Below are 20,059 nucleotides of genomic sequence, written 5' to 3'. Positions count from 1 at the left end.
AACTGATTTCATTTCTTATGCTTAAAAGTTGCAGTTGCCAAGAACCTACTGAAAACCTTAAGTGAACATTTAGGAATAAAACAACATTCGGACCGCCCCCCATAAGGGCATTCTGAATGTCTGTTAACAGCCATACCTACCGTTGGAGCTCCCAGCAGGGAGGGGCTGACTCTGGAAGGTTCTCGAGCGGGGGCCAGACTGCCCTGAGAACGGGCCGCTCTGGGCTGGGAACTCACTCCAAGCACCCCGAGAAGAAGGGTGGAGGCTCTGTGGGGCCTCAGCAGAGGAGTTCAAACGCTGAGGCCAGACCAAGTCCAAATCCTGGGGTTCTTCTTTTAACTTCTCTCCTTCCTTGCCAACACGCTGATAGATCCTCCCAGTGCTGTCATTCAGTAATCTTCTCATTCCTGTAATTTGTTTTTTAATTTCCATGCTTTCACCTCCTAATGGGAACAGGGCAAAAGAGAGCACTGTAAATTAGCAAAAGAAAAAATACTCCACTATCAAAAACGCCACCACCCCTTCTCTGGAAACGGCAAAGATTACTGCTTCCAGATACAAGCTTCTAGACACGAAATAATCCATAAAAATTAAAGGCAAAGAAATTGGCTATGGCCTGAAGAAACCGATTATATTCCTGATGCATCTCAGTTTAATCTCTTTCTGGACAAATTTCCTTATGGTAAAAGATATCCTGAGTGCATTTCATCTGGGGCACACTTTAAATTCCTTCTTGGGAGCGTTTTCTGGGTGACGGCATCGTAAGAAAGCAGCTGAGGCAGAAGGTGGGAGGATGGGACTACAAGCCTGAAATCCCCTCCTTGGAGCTGCTGCAGCCATCCCCTGGCAAGGGCCACGCCTGCGGGCAGCCTGCCCACCTGGCGGCAGTCAGGTGCAGACGCCAGGGAGAATGTGTGGCACTTGGTGAGATGCAGAGCTTTCTGAGGCTGTTGGCACAACAGCAGTGCCCGTAGGACACAGTCGGTGGAGACATCGCCCTCAGAGGTGACAGTGCAGGAGCAGAGAGACATCGAGGCACAGGAGGAAGGCTTTGTCTTTCTCAGCCCAACTCACAGGGGAGATGCCCCTAGAACGGGGACTCAGCCCAGCGCTGCCCAGGGGTTTAAGGAAACTTTTATGTACTGTTTGGAAATAAGTATCTTCCTTTTTAAAAATGGCAATAAGAATATTAATTCTCCTTTTAATATCTATCATGGGTGAACACAGACATTACATAGATTTCCAAACTTACAGTATTGTTATGTGCTGCTATATGCTTGAGAGGAGAAATACTTTAATTTGTAACAGAACCATTTTTATATCAAACACCTGTAAAGATCACAGTATAGGAACAATAAATCCTGTTCCAGACTTTATGGGAATGACCAAGCACGATTTAAAGGACGCAGCCAGCAGGATTTACAACCGCTTCGAGATGTCCAGAACAGGGTGTGTCTGGAGGCGCTCCCGGAGGAATTCTGGCAGAGAAATCTACAGGCCGAACGTGGTGTTAGTTCCAGCACCCAAGCACACACTTTCCTGGCTAGTTAGCAGCAAGAGGAAGCTTCTTTCCTGCAGGGGTCTTGTCCTCAATCTTCTAGATCAGGGACGTTATGCACCCCCCAGAGGCTGCAGCACACCGGTCTTGGCTGGCACTGCCTGGTGGCTGCCACTCCCCTCCCTCCTGGTTCCCTGGCAAGAGCTGCATGGCGAGGCCACTCTCCCCCTGGTTGGGTCAGTGCCAGCTTGCTTCTCCGCAGGAGCCCTGCACATCCCAGCACAAGGGATACACTCTTTGCAAAGGTGATCGAATGCTATGATAAAGCACTGCCGGGGTGGAGGGGTCCGGAGGAATCTGGAACTTTCTAAGGGCACATCTGCTTTGTTAGGACCTTAGTCTCCTAGTTCCAGAAGTTATACCTCTGAAAATCACGAGACTGAAAATACAATGTGAGTTTTGCATACTTTGTGGAAGACCAGATTCCTGATGCAGGTTGAGTGGAGGAAAGAAGGGAAAAGTGGAAAAGGGAGGTTCTGGCTGTGGCCTGCCCCTGCAATGTTTAAAAACATTTCTTCCAAAGGAAAAACAAAAACCAAACAACAAATCGGGACCTGGGGCACCATGGAGGAAGAGAGGGTGCTGTGAAGGACAGAAGCGGCCAAGGCCCCCCTGACGGACTTCACTCCGCAGAGAGCCACAGTCTATCTGACTGCGAGGACCTTTTAGAGGGCAGAAAATAGAAAAAGGCAGATGCCAATGAGAGGAAAGTGAAGAGATGTGGGGAAGGTGGAGGAAGGGCTTACTGGGGGACAGCTTCTTAGAGGAGACAGGCTGGTGTCCCTCAGGACAACTGGATGTGTATGAATGATCTCTAGGATAACTGAATTGTCCTACCTTTAGCCAAAGAAGCAGGGAGCAACCCTGAAAATACCACCTGTGGGGACAGGTCCTGGAGCCTGAGAGTACATGGGCTCTGGCAGGGTCTCCTTGCATATTTGGGACAGAAAGAGCAGAGGGTCAGAAAGGAGACCTGAAGATGGTAAGTAGGGATGACCAAGAAAGCCGAGTCCACCCACATAAACTGACCGCAGGTGAGTAAGTGAGCCCGCAGAAGTTCAGCCCCCAGATGCTGGCTGGGGCCTGGGCAGGTCTGTTCGGTATTACTGAAGCTTAAGTTGTGTGTTTGTTTTTCAATTGAGGGAGTCCAAGTTCTTTGATTTTTAAAAAATGGTGCGAGGTATGTAAGAGATTGACATTTGAAGCCTTAGCCATCCTCTACTGTCTTTCCAGTTCTAATTAGTCAATACCTCGTCCGGGGATAAATGCCAGGGAGAGGAAGCTGTTAGGGGCCGTGGGCTATCCAAAGCAGCGTGATTCCATACAGAAATCTATGCACTTTCCTGATGTCTTTCCACACCTCTCTATGTCTTTGCTTATACTCAACTCTAGGAGGTGGAATCTTTCTAGAAAAGCCAACAAAAAGAAATCTTACTAAACTGGATCTACGCTATGTGGCTCCCTTTATAGGTAAAACAACCTTAACTGAAATCCTGTTGCGAGTTAGTAACTGTGCTCCTTGGACAAGTTCTAAAAAAGATTGCAGGCTGAATTCTACCCTTCCCTAAATTTCAAGACTCTACCAGATCACTTTCCTTCACACAAAGAATTTATTAAATACATACAGAGTTTTGTAACAGAGAAGTCATCATATAGGATCTCCCTTCACTTGGCCAGGAGAGAAAGATATATCACACAGAACATGTTTGATTATTCATGGTCTGGGATTATAAAAGAAAAAGACGGCAACATACAAAAAGTGAGTGGCTGAATGTAAAGATCTATGTCCAGCTATGCATGTCTTCTTAGAAGGCTCATGAAGAACAGCCATCATATCTTTGCCTTACAAATGATCTAGTGTTGAGGCATAGTAGGTATTCATCAGTAAACCTTTCTTAAGTTAATAAAAGAAATGGCTGACCAGAACTGAAATGAATCTAATAGAATTCAATATAATATAAGGTTATAAACAAACAGTATCTTCATAGAATGGAGTAAAGAAGTAGCAGAAATAAATTGTTCAACAAACAATTATTAAACGCGTTCTAGGCCCCTGAGATACAAAGCTCATCTGGTACAATTTAAAAGGCACCCAAATTTCTCAACATCTTTTACCTAAATCCACTTATATTAATCCTGAGAAATGGGCCTGATTTTCCCAGCCTGCTGATCCCTACCTCTTTAACTGTGGCTCCCAGAACTCCAGTGAGCAAAATGCCGGACTATTTGCAGGGGACTCTGCTTTCTTGCTAGAGCTGACAGACCTGCCCTGAGGAGCCTTCTTTCCGGCAGCCCCTGTGTGAAAGCTATTCACCTCCCATTCCCTTGGGGCTGGGAAGGGTGGCTCCCCAAAACGTCATTCTTCCCACCCCAGGAGCAAGCTTGGAGTTGCCGAAGTCGATGCCACAGAGTTGTACCATCTCCTGCTCTTCTTCCTGCAGTTCTGTGCGCTGGAGTTTAAGATTCTTTTTTTTTTTTTAATATTTTATTGAATTTTTACAGAGAGGAAGGGAGAGGGATAGAAAGCTAGAAACATCAATGAGAGAGAAACATCAATCAGCTGCCTCCTGCACACCCCCCACAGGGGATGTGCCCGCAACCAAGGTACATGCCCTTGACCGGAATCGAACCTGGGACCTTTCAGTCCGCAGGCCGACACTCTATCCACTGAGCCAAACCGGTTTTGGCTGGAGTTTAAGATTCTTAAGGGGCAGTGGCAGGTGATGAAGCTGAAACATACAGGAAGGTCATCTCATTAAGGGCCTTACCTGCCAGCCGAAGGAAGAGTGATTTTACACTGGAGATATTGGCCTATTACTCTGGGTAATTTTAAATTCATTATCTCTTTTAATATAAGGATAGTAAATAATCAGATCTATCCTTTACATGAACAATTCTGGCAAAACTACGGTGAAGTGGTGTAGGAGAGAAAACCAGTTAGAACATCACTGTTAAAGGTTACATGAGTGATGTGAGGTCTGTACCAGGATGCTGGGGGTGGGACTGGAGAGAGAGACACTTAAGAAATTTCATCACGCAGACCTGGTGATTAACTGGACACTGGGCTGGGGGTTGGGGTGGTGAGGAGTAAGAATCTACTAAAGATAACTCCAACATTTCTAGCTGAGGTGACGGATGGATACTAATACCAGTCAGAAAATTAGGAAAAAAGGACTGTAGGGGAGCAGGATAGAATGAGCCTAATTTTGACAAGGAAACTTTAAGTAATGAGCAGGCAATTCGAAATACAGTTGTGTGGTACTTAAAGCTGCTGATGAAGTAGCACTCTAAAACTACTGTCAGTAGTAGTTGCTACTGCTATTACTACCAGTAGTAGCTAGTTTCTGAACTGAGAGGCCCTGGGTCACTAACAATTCAGGGGATGAAAAGACATCTTATATGGAGATACAGATTTCTTATTAATCCAACATGAGGAGCTCAATACCCCCATTTCAATATTTAAAAAGCTGTGACCTCATTTGTTTCAAGGCTGGCAAAGAGAGTCAACCTCCCCCTCCTGACTTCCTATCACTGTGACAAGCAGCAATCGCCTTAGTCAGTACAGATCATCTCCAACTCGTTGCTTTCCTGACCCGACACCCAATCCTTCACCTAGGGGCGCCACACTTACACTTGGTAACCCACCTCAACAGAAGGACTGACAGAATCTTAAAAACCCAAGGGACAATTCCTCCACTATATTCAGTATTGGTCGACTTTATTATAGTATCATGTCTGGTTCTGTATTATTTTAAAGAGGCTGCTGAGAATCTTAAGGAGATAATGAAAAAGTCAACAAAAAGATTACAGGAACAAGGAAAGATGAAAGGCAATGAGTTGTTTCACTGAGGAATAAATAGTTATTGAATGACTTCATTATCTTCAAGTATACTAAGGGTTATTATGGGTAGGACGGTGTTCTGTACCAACAAGGAAAAAACTGATTGAAACTGGCTTCCAGGCAGGAGGCTGGGCAACATATGATTTTCAAGAGCTGAACCCTTCCGGTTCACAAATACTAGAAACTGTGTGGAAGCACCCGAGAAGATGTGCAGAAGTGACAATAAGAATGCTTTTCTGATTGGGATGAGGAAAAAGTTCTGGAAATGGATAGTGGTGATGATTGCACAACCTGTGAATCTACTTAAAAAAAAAAAAAGAATGCTTTAAAACTCCTTACATTTTTTTCAGGTACTGACATGCTAAAATAAGCACAAAAAGTTGAGTGTACCAGTGAGAAATACTAAGATAATCAGGACTTGTAGTAAATGGTTCAAATATCTCCTCTCAAATACTAGAAGTTGATTATGGAGCCATGGTGTAGAAACCGAACTACGGCCCGTCGCATGATAGCAAGAGGAGGAGTAGGAGAAAGGAGACAGGGTCTTCTTGCCTGTGCAGCAGCCTTCACTAGAAATCTCAGCCAACGAGTCTACAAACAAAGGAATTTGAAGACTCCGCGCTATGAGAGGCCCTGGAGTTGGTGCGCTGATTCCAAACCCATGTTGACACACAGATGCTATCAAGGACCCACCTGGCCGCCCTTACGGGCAACAGCCATGCTTTAAGAGACAAGACTAGGATTCTAACTCAGCAAAAATGGTCTGAAAAGCATTAGTTTGTAGAACAGGGCAATGGTTTCTAAGTGAGACCTTTTTTTCCAATGCAATGTTAAGCAGAATCCCAATAAATGAAGAGGAGCAAAGTTCTGCTGAAGAGAACATGCTAGAACACACATTCCTGAGTCAGTGCTTGCAATACATTCAAGAATTCCAAGTATACTACACAACACAGTCTAAATGTCACTGAGAATGAAAGAGGCAAAAAAGTGGCTAAGGAATCATTTAGTCCGTTGGACCAAATACTATGATTAGGAGCATCTAGACTGCGAATTTATTGCCACGTGTTTGAGAGCACTGTTAAACTGAAAGTTATAGCTAGAGAATAATTAAGTAGGCCAATATATACATGGCATTTTTATTTAAAGGACAACCAAATTCCTTTCAAATCTATTTAGATAATATTCGGTTCATTCATCCATTCAATCAATATTTATTGTACTACTAGAAGCCCGGTGCACGAAATTCGTGCACGGAGGTGGGTTGTCCCTCAGCCCAGCCTGTACCCTCTCCAATCTGGGACTCCTAGAGGGATGTCCGGCTGCCCGTTTAGGCCCGATCCTGGTGGGATCGGGCCTAAACGGGCAGCCGGACATCCCTCTTACAATCCATGACTGCTGGCTCCCAACTGCTCGCCTGCCTGCCTTCCTGATTGCCCCTAACCGCTTCTGCCTGCCAGCTGATCACCCCCTAACCACTCCGCTGCCAGCCTGGTTGATGCTTAACTGCTCCCCTGCCACCCTGTTTGCCCCCAACTTTCCTCCTCTGCCGGCCTGGTCACCCCTAACTGCCCTCTCCTGCAGGGTTGATCACCTCCAACTGCCCTCCCTTGCAAGCCTGGTCCCTCTCAACTGCCCTCCCTTGCAAGCCTGGTCCCTCTCAACTGCCCTCCCTTGCAGGCCGGGTGCCTCCCAACTGCCCTCCCCTGCTGGCCATCTTGTGGTGGCCATCTTGTGTCCACATGGGGGCAGGATCTTTGACCACATGGGGACAGACATATTGTGTGTTGGATAAGGTGACCAGATCGTCCTGCTTTTGGCGGGACAGTCCCGATTTTTCCAAAAATAGGGACTTTTTTAAAACGCTGTGGGACGCGGGACAAATTGTTAAAAATCAGGACTGTCCCACCAAAAGCGGGACGATCTGGTCACCTTAGTGTTGGAGTGATGGTCAATCTGCATATTACTCTTTTGTTAGATAGGATAGAGGCCTGGTGCACGGGTGAGGGCCAGCTGGTTTGCCCTGAAGGGTGTCCCGGATCAGGGTGGGGGTTCCCTTGGGGCATGGGGCGGCCTGAGCGAGGGGCCTGTGGTGGTTTGCAGGCCAGCCACGCCCCCTGGCAACCAAAGCAGAGGCCCTGGTATCTGGAATTTATTTTCCTTCTACAATTGAAACTTTGTAGCCTGGAGCAGAGCCAAGCCTGCTGCTCCCTCCGGGGCGGCAGCCATTTCTGTTGCAGTTAATTCACCTTCTACAATTGAAACTTTGTAGCCTTAAGCAGAGGCCTGGGCCCGGCTAGGGTGTGCGGAAAGCTTTGCTTCCCCTGTTGCTGCCGGCAACCCTGGCCTGCTCTCTAAAGCTCCGTTCTGCCCCCATTTCTGTTTGAATTTGTTTACCTTCTATAATTGAAACTTTGTAGCTTGAGTGGAGGCTTAGGCCTGCAACGGCTATCGGAAAGCTTGGCTTGCTCTGTTACCTGGGAAACCTTGCTCTCTGTGGCTGTAGCCATCTTGGCTGGGGTTAATTTGCATACTCGCCCTGATTGGCTGGTGGGCGTGGCTTGGCTGATGGGCGTGGTTTATGTAGCAGAGTGATGGTTAATTTGCATATTACCCTTTTATTAGAGAGGATTACTAAATATAAGATACCATGACAAAAAAGAAAAAGAAACACAGGCTCTCCCCTTCAGGGTTTGCAGTCTAACATGGAAGACAAATGAATGCACAAATAATCCTAAGAATACAATGCCTCTCTTCAAACACATGGGCAGGCTTACCCAGTATGGGCTGCCTGCTGCCAGAGCGGGAGGCTGGAGCTCTTTAAGCAGGCTACGAAGGTGAAGCCAGGCCAGGACAGGTACAAGAGGGAATGGATCCTAGCTGAAAAATAGGTCTTCAAAGCAAAAAGGGGCTAAAAACTTTGAGACCTGTATTAAGGGCCAAAGGAGCAGAGAAATACCTGGAAATGAATCAAGGACCAGCGATTCAAATGGGCTGTCAACCTGCTTCTCAAATGTGCTCCTCAAAGAACACTTTAAAGAAAAATAAACATCCATGAAAAGTCTGGGGGCAACGTCCTGAGAGGGGAATAAAGAACAATTAATTTTCTTTGATGTCTTTGTTTTACCTTTAAAAATTAATGCCAATATTATACCCTGCTCTCTACCCACCAAGATGTGCAGATTCCCGTAGCCCATGAAACAACACAGGGCACCACAGTTACACACCTGCCAGTTGAGATGCACTGGCCAACGGAAGGGTGGGCTGGACTGTCAGAGACAGCAAAGGGCTGCTGCTTTTAAGTTGGGCTTTTAAATGTCCCCCAGCTACACTTTCTAGGAACACATGTGCCTGTTCCCATAATGAAACAGGCAAATCAAGAGGATGTATGATAAATTCCTTGGGCATTGCATAAATTACGAGTGTTTCAGAAATCAGAGAGGAAGAGAGCATTTAAACTGGGAGGATGAAAGCCTGCTTCAGGAAGCTGGTAAGATGTGAGTTAGTCAATAAAAGATGGTCAGCATTTCCATGGGCAGTTTTGGAAAAAGGGAGTAACACTGAGGGCAGAGGAAAACAAAGAGGGTGATGGTGAATAAGTTTTGTTGAAGTAAAGGCATTGAATGGGCAAAGTCAGAGACAGAAGGACTTTGATGATTTTACTTTATCTTGAAAAATAACAGGATATCAATGAAGGTTTTTCATAAGAGAATGGTATGACACAGCTAGAACTACCCAACTAATTCAGTGTATCTACTATCCCTCCTCCAAATGTTCTTATATCATGAACAACTAACTTTTATTTTATAATAACTACTAGTGGCCCAGTGCACAAACTTCGTGCACATTAAAAGGGGGTTAAAGGAAATAATTTAATATTGCTATTTGCCCTTTCTCTATAATAAAAGTGTCAGAGATGAAAGAAAATTAGTAAAATGTATATGAAAATCTTCCTCCTATCAGAGTCTGGGGCGCACCACGGGACCCAGAGTCAAGTCCCTGCCTACCCACATGTGCCTCAAAATCGCGTGAAACCCAGACCCGCCCTCCCACCCCCATTGGGCTAGATCCAGACCCGGCCAGTCCCACCTTGTCAAGCCCCAGTGGGCAGGGGACATAGCCTCAGGTCCCTTGGCCTGGTGCCAGGACGGGGGGCATGCCTTGAGGTCCCCTGTCAAGCCCTGCTGGGTGGGGGTCGCAGCCTGAGGTCCCCCATCAAGCCCCACCAGCAGGGGGGTGCAGCCTCAGGTCCCCCATCAAGCCCAGCACTGGGGGTGCACCTTGAGGTCCCCTGTCAAGCCCTGCTGGGTGGGGGCGTGGCCTGAGGTCCCCCGGCCTGGCACTGGGGCGGGGGGAGCAGCCTGAGGTCCCATAACCCAGCACCAGGATGGGAAGCGCACCTTGTGCCCTGTCAGGTGTGGGACACAGCCTGAGATCCCCTGTCAAGCCCTGCTGGGTGGGGGACACAGCCTGAGGTCCCCTGTCAAGCCCCACGGAGGCGGAGGAGGGCATAGCTTCAGGTCCCTGCTGATTGCTCGTTAAGGCTCCTTATGGGAACTTGGCCTCAGCTGTGGGTGCATCCATATTTGTGACGGAGTGATGGTCAATTAGCATATTCCCTCTTTATTAGATAGGATAACATGGTTGCCCTACCGAATGTTCCTTTCATGTGTAACTCATCATTAAGTGACTAGGTCAGAAGCCACCACTTCAAATAATGTTCAGGAGTAACAGGGCCAAAGAGTTAAAATCCCAAATATAGAGGAGAGGTGTTATAAATCAAAGAAGACAAATACTAACAATGGAAAAATGGGCAAAGGACATGAACATGTAATTTATCGGAGAAACTAGAGGCCCAGTGCACGAATTCGTGCACTTGGGGGTGGGGTTTCTCAGCCTGGCCTGCGCCCTCTAGCAGTCCGGGAGCCCTGGGGGATGTCCGACTGATGGCTTAGTGGACCTAAGCCATCAGTCGGACATCCTTAGCACTGCCATGGAGTTGGGAGAGGCTCCCACCACTGCCGCTGTGCTCGCCAGCCATGAGCCCGGCTTCTGGCTGAGCGGCGCTCCCCCTGTGGGAGCACAATGACCACCAGGGGGCAGCTCCTGTGTTGAGTGTCTGCCCCCTGGTGGTCAGCACGCATCATAGTGACCAGTCATTCCACCATTACATCATGTGCATATTAGCCTTTTATTATGTAGGATACACTGTAGATGAGGCCCCCTAGAACCATAAAAAATGCAAAAAATTCACTGTTAACTCATTCTCGAATTGCCCCCACTTAAAATCAAATTGCCCCCCTGTGGGGTGTGTGCTGCACCTTGGGAACCACTGGGCTTGACACTTTTCCTCTCTGAGCTTCATTTCTGAATACATACGCATATACCACAGGAATTGTAATCTCTTCTCCGCCTACCTCACTGGGTTGTCATGAGCAGGTTCTGAGCTAATAAACCTAGAAATGTTTCATCAAGTAAGTGATGTCTAAACAGGAAGGGATTGTTATTTTTAAGCTCACCGGTACCTGATTAGGGGAGGAGGGCATGATTGTTTCCTGGGACCGTAGCTATCGAAGCTTTGCAGAGGGTTCCACAGGCCTTGGAGGGGGGGCTCTGGCCAGCAGCCCTGTAGTGAAGGTCGTCCCTGGAGGCGCTGGGGGGGAGGCAGGGAGTTAGGGGGACGCTAGGGGGGGCGGCGAGGCCGAAGGGGGAGTAACTGTCAAACCTTCCCGCTTGGTGCCATTCTTTAAATTGTACGTGGCTGTTTCGAAGCTGTACCTGCTCAGGGCGGGGCTCCAATCTCCTGGGGCTGGGTGGGGGCCAGGCCAGGCGGAGCCAGGTGGGCTAGGAGGGTGGGTTTAGCCATGCCCCCAGTGAGGTTCAACGCGCTTTCTGCAGAGATGGCACTGCTGCTGTCGGGGAGGCAGGGGGAAGGGTTTGACCCTGGGGGGCTGCTCAGGCCTGCCTCCACCCAGGTCTGGAGTTGTAGGGAGGAGAGGCGTGCTCGGCCCCGGGTGCCTCGGGGGCACTGACAGGTGGTCACCGGCGTGCTATTGTTGTGGGTGCCCCTGGCAGGAGTGGTGGGGAAGAGATCAGGAGTCTGAGGTGCAGGCTGCAGCTACCCTTTAGGCTGGGTCTTCTCCCCCTATGGTCAGCCTCCCCGTCCCCCTAGGGGTGCAGGGGCTGGGTTAGGGTGTCCGTCCGTCCCCCAGGAGTGCGGGGGCTGGGGTAGGGTGTCCGTGCAGGGGGATTGGAAGAGCTCCCTGTGGCTGCTTCCTCTTCCTTCTTTGCAGTCCGGGCTCCTGTCAGGCACTCTCCTCAGACCCCTGGGAACTTGGATCCAGCTGCCCACCCCCTGCTGCGCACACATCAATATGCAATTTGTCATTACAGGCACACTGTAATGGCAATTAGCATATTACCTCTTTATATGTATAGATAAGCAGTTTAAACCTCTTAACCTCCCTAATTATTAATATAATAAAAATTAAATAATTCTTTGTCTATTAATTTGGCAAAGACCATCCTATCTAATAAAGAGGTAATATGCAAATTGACCATCATTCCAACACACAAGATGGCCGCCCCATGTAGTCAAAGATGGCTGGCACAAGATGGCCAGCAGGGGAGGGCAATTGTGGGCAATCAGGCCTGCAGGGGAGGGCAGTTAGGGGTGACTGGGTGGCAGAGGAGGGCAGTTGGGGGGGACCCAGGCCTGCAGGGGAGGGCAGTTAGGGGCAATCAGGCTGGCAGGGGAGCAGTTAGGCGTCGATCAGGCTGGCAGACAGAAGCAGTTAGGGGCAATCAGGCAGGCAGGCAGGCAAGCGGTTGGGAGCCAGCAGTCCTGGATTGTGAGAGGGATGTCTGACTGCCCATTTAGCGGGAATGGGCCTAAACGGGCAGTCGGACATCCCTCGAGGGGTCCCAGATTGGAGAGGGTGCAGGCTGGGCTGAGGACCCCCCCCCCCCGCCCCCATGCATGAATTTCATGCACCGGGCCTCTAGTAGATTCATAAAGCCCATTTTTGGTGAAAGTGTAGGGTTATAGTCACTTTCATATGTTGTTGGTGGGGAACTTATTCGGAGAGAAAATCAGCAATCCCACTTGGAGGAATTTATCCTACAGAAATATGTACAAGGATATTTACTGCATCATCATTTTACTATGGAAACACTGGGATCAATCCAAACATTGTTCAACAACTGTTGTGAAAAGCACTGCCTTAAATATCAAAGTTTTTTAGGACTCTGCCCTCCACACTCTTTCTGGGTCCTCTCTTCTGGCTCCAGTGACTATTTCTCTATGTGAGGACTCTAGTCCTGACCCCACTTCGGGGCTCAGGCCTGTACATCCAATTGCCTACTGGACAACCCACTTGGACATTTAAAAGCAATCTTAAAATTATGTTCAAAATGTATTTTTTAAAAATTCTCATGCGAAGATATATGTATTGATTTTAGAGAGAGAGAAAGAGAGAAACATCGATTGGCTGCCTCCCGTATGTGCCCTGACCAGCGATTGAACCCACAATCTAGGATGTACCCTGACTGGGAATCAAACCTGTTAGTGGACAGGACGACACTCCACCAACAGAGACACCCAGCCAAGGCTCAAAATTTATTTTATGACAATCATTTACAAGCCTTAATAAATAGCACTTACTCTGCTGTCCAAGCCAGAAACACTGGACTTACCTGTCTCCTCCTCTCCTTCTCATAGACCAGGGGTCCTCAAACTTTTTAAACAGGGGGCCAGTTCACTGTCCCTCAGACCGTTGGAGGGCCGGACTATAGTTTAAAAAAAAAACTATGAACAAATTCCTATGCACACTGCTAAGTGGGCTGCTAAGCAGGACAGGCAGCGGCGGCAAAAACACCCGGCGGGCCGGATAAATGTCCTCGGGGCCGCCTGTGGCCCGCGGGCCGTAGTTTGAGGACCCCTGTCATAGACAATCACCGAGTTCTGTTTATTATAGCTTGTGAAGTACTGTGAATCCTTCCATTTCTCTCCACTCTCCCATTATCACTTGATGGGGCTACTGCCAAAGGCCTTCAGTGTTGCTTCCCCCTGAAGTCAGAGTGATCTCTCAAACATGCAAATCTCAGTACATGACTTACCTCAGCAGAATGCCAATAACTCAGGATGGAGCCCTGCTCCTCATCCAGCTTTCCCAGTGGCCCTCCGCATCAGGCCTCCCTCGCCTCTTTCTGCAGCCTTGGCTCTGGCCACATCCCGCCTTATCCTAAATTAGTGGCTCTCAGGTCTGGCTGCACATTTGGATCATGGGGACAACTTTAAAACACCAGTACCCAGGCCTTACTTCATGACAATTAAACCCGAATCTAATTAGTGACTAGAATGGACTGCCAGAGGGCGCTCTGCTTTACGTATAGCAAGGTCTCAGAAGTGGTCTTACTTCCTGGATTCACACACATCCTCAGCCCCAACCCCCCAGACTTATCCTTCAACACTCGGCTTAAATGTCATGTTTTCAAGGGTCATATCCATTAATCCCCAGGCCTAGGGAGGCCCCCCATTCCATGTTCCCGTAGAATCCTTAATTTTCTCTTATGACAACCTAGTAGGCTTTAAATCATCCTAGCCTGCCACTCAATAATGGCTACTCAATAAATAACTACAAAATTAATACAAGAATAAGTTAATTCTAGTATCAGATATGACAGGAAGCCAGTTGAGGGAAGCTAAAGAAAAAAAAAACTATGTGCAAAAAACAATGATGCACAAGTCATAAACCAACACCTGTGACACCTCTGAAAGAATTTCTCATTTCCATGGAATTGTGTGGTGGTGGCAAGCAGAGGCCACGTGGTGCCTATATTTATCATGTCTTCTCATGAAAGCTTTCCCAAAGGAGCATGTCTCATCATTGTCTTCTTAGTTCATCAAAGAGGCTAGATAGAAAGTGGTTTCACCCATTTGACAAATGAGAAGACTAAGTCGCTTGCCCAAAATGACCAACATAAAGCAGAGGAAGACATCAGATCTGGCCACACATCTGCTGTTGCTCCAGGCATCATGTTCTCTCTTCCAGAGCAAACAGTGGAACAGCAGACTTATAGAATGCTGAAGCTAACATTCCTGTAGCAACTTTTTCTGAACCGTATTTCATGCAGTACTTATTAAGGTGCCCATTAAAGTCTTGCTAGTAATTGAAAAATTATATATGTGCAATGAGGATGAATTAATGTTAACAGAAGAACTTTAACTTTTGCATCTCCTGACTTTTTACTTTTATGTTGTACCTTGACCTTGCATTTTTTAGGGGTTCTTTACATTTTATATGTAGGTATAAAGTCGTATTTGAGATATAATTCCATTAGCCATACAAGCAACTTCATAGGCTATTATGTTGCATCAACTTCTTCCATAGAAATAAATTGTTAAAGATATTATTCCTGGAACAGAATAAATTCTTGGAATTACTGAGTAACTTATGTGCTGTACCACTGTTCCAAGAACACATTACTTATTTTATCATGACAAACTAAAGTTATTAATCTTCTGGCTTCCATTTCAACAATGAGAAATGCTGGGAGATGCACAGACACCTGCATTACATTTCGGTTCAACTTTATATCACCCATAAACATCTCTGTTTTGGACACCTCGTCCAAACAAATGCTCACAGAATATCCTATGTAGCATTCAATTTTATGAAACTATAAAAGTTCCTTGCTGTTAATTACAGAGACAAATGTCTCATCACACATTTGGTTACCAGATAGCATAATTAGTTTTCTCCATTAACCTTTCAGATATAAAATTTGATTTCCAAGTAAAAAAAACATTGTAAAACCCTTGGAATTCAAATAGCACAGTATATTTGTACACGTTTGGAAAAAACAGGCAATACTAAAAAAATAATTTTATGGATTATTATATATAAGGATACTGATTGTCTGGAATACTGAAATAAAATCTGTCTAAATTTCTTAATGATTTTATAATATATGATCAAATGTGCATGTAATAAGCTGTCCTTGTAGAGAAAGGAGGCACAATAACCTGACCATGAATGGAATGTGCCCTTTGGTCTGTCTCTTTTGGGTATGGTTGTGGGTTCAACTGATCCATCACAATCTCTCCTTTGTTTCCCAGTCATATGGGCATCTGAGAGACAACACATGAGGGTAGGGTCTCAGGTCTACGACAATGCAATAGTTTTTTTTTGTATTCAAAGCTAAATGACCCCACAACCTTGGCTTGCTAAGGACCACGCTCTAGCTCACATATGTAGGGGTGTTTCTGATTGTCACAATGACTAGATGGGTGCTCCCAACATTTGTGTGTGTGTGTGTGTACTGCCAATACTCAGAGGCTGGAATCAAGACCTCCTGCAATGTGTGACAGTCCTGCACAAAACTATCTCGACTCAACAGACCATCCCGCTCAGATCAGCTAACTGGTGGCAAATTACATTTTAATATGGTTTTTAAAAAATATCTTTACTGATTTTTTTTTTAAGAGAGGAAGGGAGAGGGAGAGAGAAAGAGAAACATTGATGTGAGAGCTGAACATGGATTGACTGCCTTCTATACACTCTCTACTGGGGATTGAGCTAAAAACCGAGTATGTGCCCCGACGGAGAATCAAACTGGTAACCTTTTGGTGCTAGAGACAAGAGTCCACCAACCAAGCCATACAAGCAACGTCATAGGCTATTACGTTGCATCAACTTCTTCCATAGAAGTAAATTGTTAAATCAAGACACACCAGCCAGGGCAATTTTAACATGTTTTAAATGGTACTCATTAATTTATTCAAAATTACTTATTCGGAGTCTACTCTGTGCCAAGTATTGTGCACTAAGAACACAGTAAACTCAAGGTCTTGCCCTACAGGAATTCAAGCGAAGACCTGAGGGACATGAAGGGTCCTCAGGAGAGACCAGCAGAGCAGATGCCAGGGTCACAGCACTGCGCCAGTCCAGAGGCACCTTCGCTTCGTGCAGGGACTCTGCCCGGCCCTAGCGGGGCTGGCACACAAGGGCACATTGGTGCATCCTATTTCAGAGCTCAAGTTTAGAAAGGGTCTGCCATTAACCAAATGAAAAAGAAAAAAATACGTGACGAAAAATAAACATTCCCTTGTCAGGGTTGACATATTTTACTCCTGATTTGTGAGGTCCAGTAAGCTAGTAAGAGGATGTATAAATTTTCACCTTGAAAGCCAGGGTGGGAGCTTAGGGATAAGCGTTGGATGATAAAGTTTAAAAGTGGATGACTTGGCCACTTCGTTTTAAATTGAAAGTTGGACTCCTCACTCATTCACTGAGCATCTGTTGATGTTTGTTATGTGACCAACATGGTGCTGGGCAGTGTGGACACTGAGATGATCTACGGAGTTTCCAACCCAGTGACAGAGGTATGTCACTTTGTGAGAGACATGCTCAGGATGCTGTGGAAGGGCAGATGAGAGGGAATCAGAGAAGACTACCTGGAGGAGATTACCTCAACTTGGAGGCTTTAGGGATTAACAGAGGGCCAGGAAAAGGAGAGGGAGGAAGGTGCAAGTGTGGTATCCAAACAGAGGAGGTGGCATGTGCAGCCACTGAGGTGAGAAAGTGACGGCCTAAAGAGAGGAAGGAGGGCCACTGCGGGCAGGAAAAGAGGTTAGGTGTGGCTGAAGCCCAGGGGGCAGAAGGGAAGTGTCACAGGAAAGCTCCAAGCAGACAGGCGGCAGTGCAAGCACCGTCTTATAGGTTATGCCTGCGAGTCCGGGTCCTAATCTGAAAGCCACAGGCGACCAAGAAGCTCAGGCAGGAGAGCAACCCTCAGAGTCGTGCACGTGCACCAGGAGCTAAAGGCAACCAGATAAACCACTGCAGGTCCCGTCTGCTCCTCTCCCCACCCACAGCCCACCCCTGCCACTGCTGTTACACACCTTTCCAGGGACTGTTCTCTTGAATCATCTGCTGACTTATAAGAACAACAGACTTGCCATGTAAACTACTAGATCTATTTTTAACCTTAAGATGCAAAACACACTGTTCCCAAATCTTTATTTTATCTTATAGATGGCCATGTTATTCTCTTCCAAAAGTAAAAATCCATATTCCCATGGGAACCAGGAAGGCTAAATTGTTAACATATCTCCTTACAGTCTGTCCTTCTTGGGGATTTTTTAATGCTTTGGTCAAAATTGGTGGAGGAAAAGCAAACTATCACAATGTATCACACGTATCAATCATGGGGTGGGGCTAAACCACACCAGCCTTTATGAGAGACAGAAGGAGACAGCTTTCCCTCAAGACACTGCCTTGGGGAGCAGGCCCCACTCCGTGCAGCTGTATGCAGAGACTGTTCCCACACAAACGTGACTTCTGCCAAGTTATCTTGGTTAATGCATGGCTTTGTTTTCTTAAATTAATGTGGGAAATTTAAGAAATGCTTGCCTCCTGTGGACCGGAGAACTAGACAATGCCAAAATCAAGTTATAAACAGGCCAATATTATGTTAAGCACCTTAATATTATAGCAGAATTCTGAACCGACAGAGCATATGCTATTTTTCAATTTTGCTTTTCAACATGTAGCTGGCTTTCAAAAAGATTTCAAGTTGAATCTCACAAATCAACATCAGAAACCCCAAATTTCTATGTTAGTTGAGTATCTTTAAAAAGCTTCTTCCAGTTAAATACAGCACATTTTAGTTTGGCTCACTAAATGTCATTAAAGTCTCAACATAACATTATATTTTGAAACAAATCTTCAGAATGCTATACAACAGAGTCCAATATATTCATGCATTTAGGTAACGAAGATTTGAACTTTTTCTTGATACCTTCCTATTCAGAAGAAGAAAGAGAAGGGGATAATAACAAGAAGATAGCATTTTCTACTTTGAAAAAGTGTTTTACCATATAGGATTTCCCATATGCTGTAGGGAAACCTGATGAGGGGGTAGGGCCAATGTTACTATCATAGAAGATAAAACCTTCAAGAGTTTTTTGTCCAAGGTTTTATTACATGTTCACCTGAGATCCCAACCAAGGTTTTCTGACTTTAAACCTGACTTCTCTCTACTATGCTTTATAACTGGAAAAGGCTCCTGGGTGATGTTTGAACTGGGCTTTAAAGACTGATAGGAGAGACAGGTTTGTAATCGATGAAGTGCAGACTGAGGTAAGACATGGGAGGAGACTGGTATGGAGAAACTTCGATGGTGAAAGGAACCAAGGTGAGAACAGAAAAGATGGTCAGGAAGGAGTGATGAGAGACCAGTTGGGCATAAGCAACTGTTTTTTAGTAAGGAGGAGGAGGGAAATAAGGCTAGACGGTTAGAAATAGCCAACGGCAAAGGAGGGAGGTGAGTGGGACTTCACTTCCTCAAAGGCTGTATGGCCAAGTACAAAGAAATGTGGCAAGCCAAGTCCAAATCCAGGCTCCTAGCTACGAGCTATCTGACCTTAGGCAAACTGACATTTCATCTGAAAATGAACATAACAATATCTTCTCAGAATTGGTGCAAAGGGTAAATAAGATACAGAATGGGAAGTGCCCAGCATACAACAGATGTTAAACAAACCTCAGTTTTTCTCTTCCCAAATGGGTCCTGGGGCTTTCCCATGTCCACCCTTCTCCCTCTATCGATGGTTCCCCTATCTATGGAACCTCTATCTATGGTTCCCCATTCTGTTGAGGAGAAGATGAGGGGTTATGATTAAGATCAGTCCGCTTGGTTAGAAGGGGAGGGAGGCGTCAGGACTGCAGGCAGCTCTGACAAAGTGAGGAGTGAAGAACTGGATGTAACAACTAATTACTGTGTGACCTTGGGCAAATCACTTCCATTTCTGAGCTCGGCTATAACAGATATAACACAGACCTTATGATGTAGTTGCGATATTAACTAAGTGATAGTAAGACAGGCCTAACTGCAAATGCCTCCCAAACTCTGGGCAGTAAGTAATATCTAAGAATGACTAAGTCTGCATCTGTAACTACAGAAACACGTGAATCTGTGCACTTACTAGTATGTTCAAAGATGCCATCAGTGCTGAAGTTTCCTCAAGAGGCTCATCTTTCACTTTGCTTGCAATCTGTGTGTGTGTGTGTGTGTGTGTGTGTGTGTGTGTGTGTGTGAGTGAAGGGGGGGGGACTTTATTTTTTTTACTACATTGGTTAATATAAGTTATGAATTAAATGTTTTCGTATCTCCTGCATCCAGGAGTGAATTCATTGCATTCTCAGGTAGTAATCCAAAACAATAGGTCCTATTCTTAAAAACAGGCAAAGTGAAAAGGGACCCAAGCCAGCCTGTCTATGTGTTGAACAACATCCAACGGACTTTCAGGTTGTCTTATAATGAAGAGTACTGCAATTTTCTGAGATTAGTCAAACTTTAAAACAACATTGTATATAAAAATCACTCTTGGAGCTCTAAATGCCTTTTAAACAAATAAAGTAAAAACTTATAAAGCAAAACTAAACATTGAGAGCTATCATGACTTCGCATTTACAAGGTAACTAGTTAGTAAGTTAACAGATGGCATAAAAATTAAGACTTACATCCTTTTTTGAAAGGAGAAAATGTATGCTAACCCTAGAATAGTTTTGAAGCCATGTTTTGGATCCATAGTACAACCAGATATACTTTTAGCGCTGCAGGAAACTTTGGAAATAATCTAGATGGAGGTTTTAAAA

General features: G+C 45.8%; 1 protein-coding gene across 1 annotated transcript in view; it reads right to left on the bottom strand.

The window, feature by feature from the left end:
* The window catches only part of BEND7 (BEN domain containing 7), an 88,367-nt gene that overhangs the window by 60,531 nt on the left and 7,777 nt on the right, over positions 1-20,059 (bottom strand). Inside the window, exon 3 of the mRNA XM_054715653.1 lies at positions 141-443. Coding sequence (XP_054571628.1) covers positions 141-443 — 303 coding nt within the window. The remainder of the gene's footprint in view (positions 1-140; positions 444-20,059) is intronic.

This window comes from Eptesicus fuscus, chromosome 5 (genome assembly GCF_027574615.1).
Source record: "Eptesicus fuscus isolate TK198812 chromosome 5, DD_ASM_mEF_20220401, whole genome shotgun sequence".
Classification (NCBI taxonomy): Eukaryota; Metazoa; Chordata; class Mammalia; order Chiroptera; family Vespertilionidae; genus Eptesicus; species Eptesicus fuscus.
This window is presented reverse-complemented; position numbering and strand designations above follow the sequence as displayed.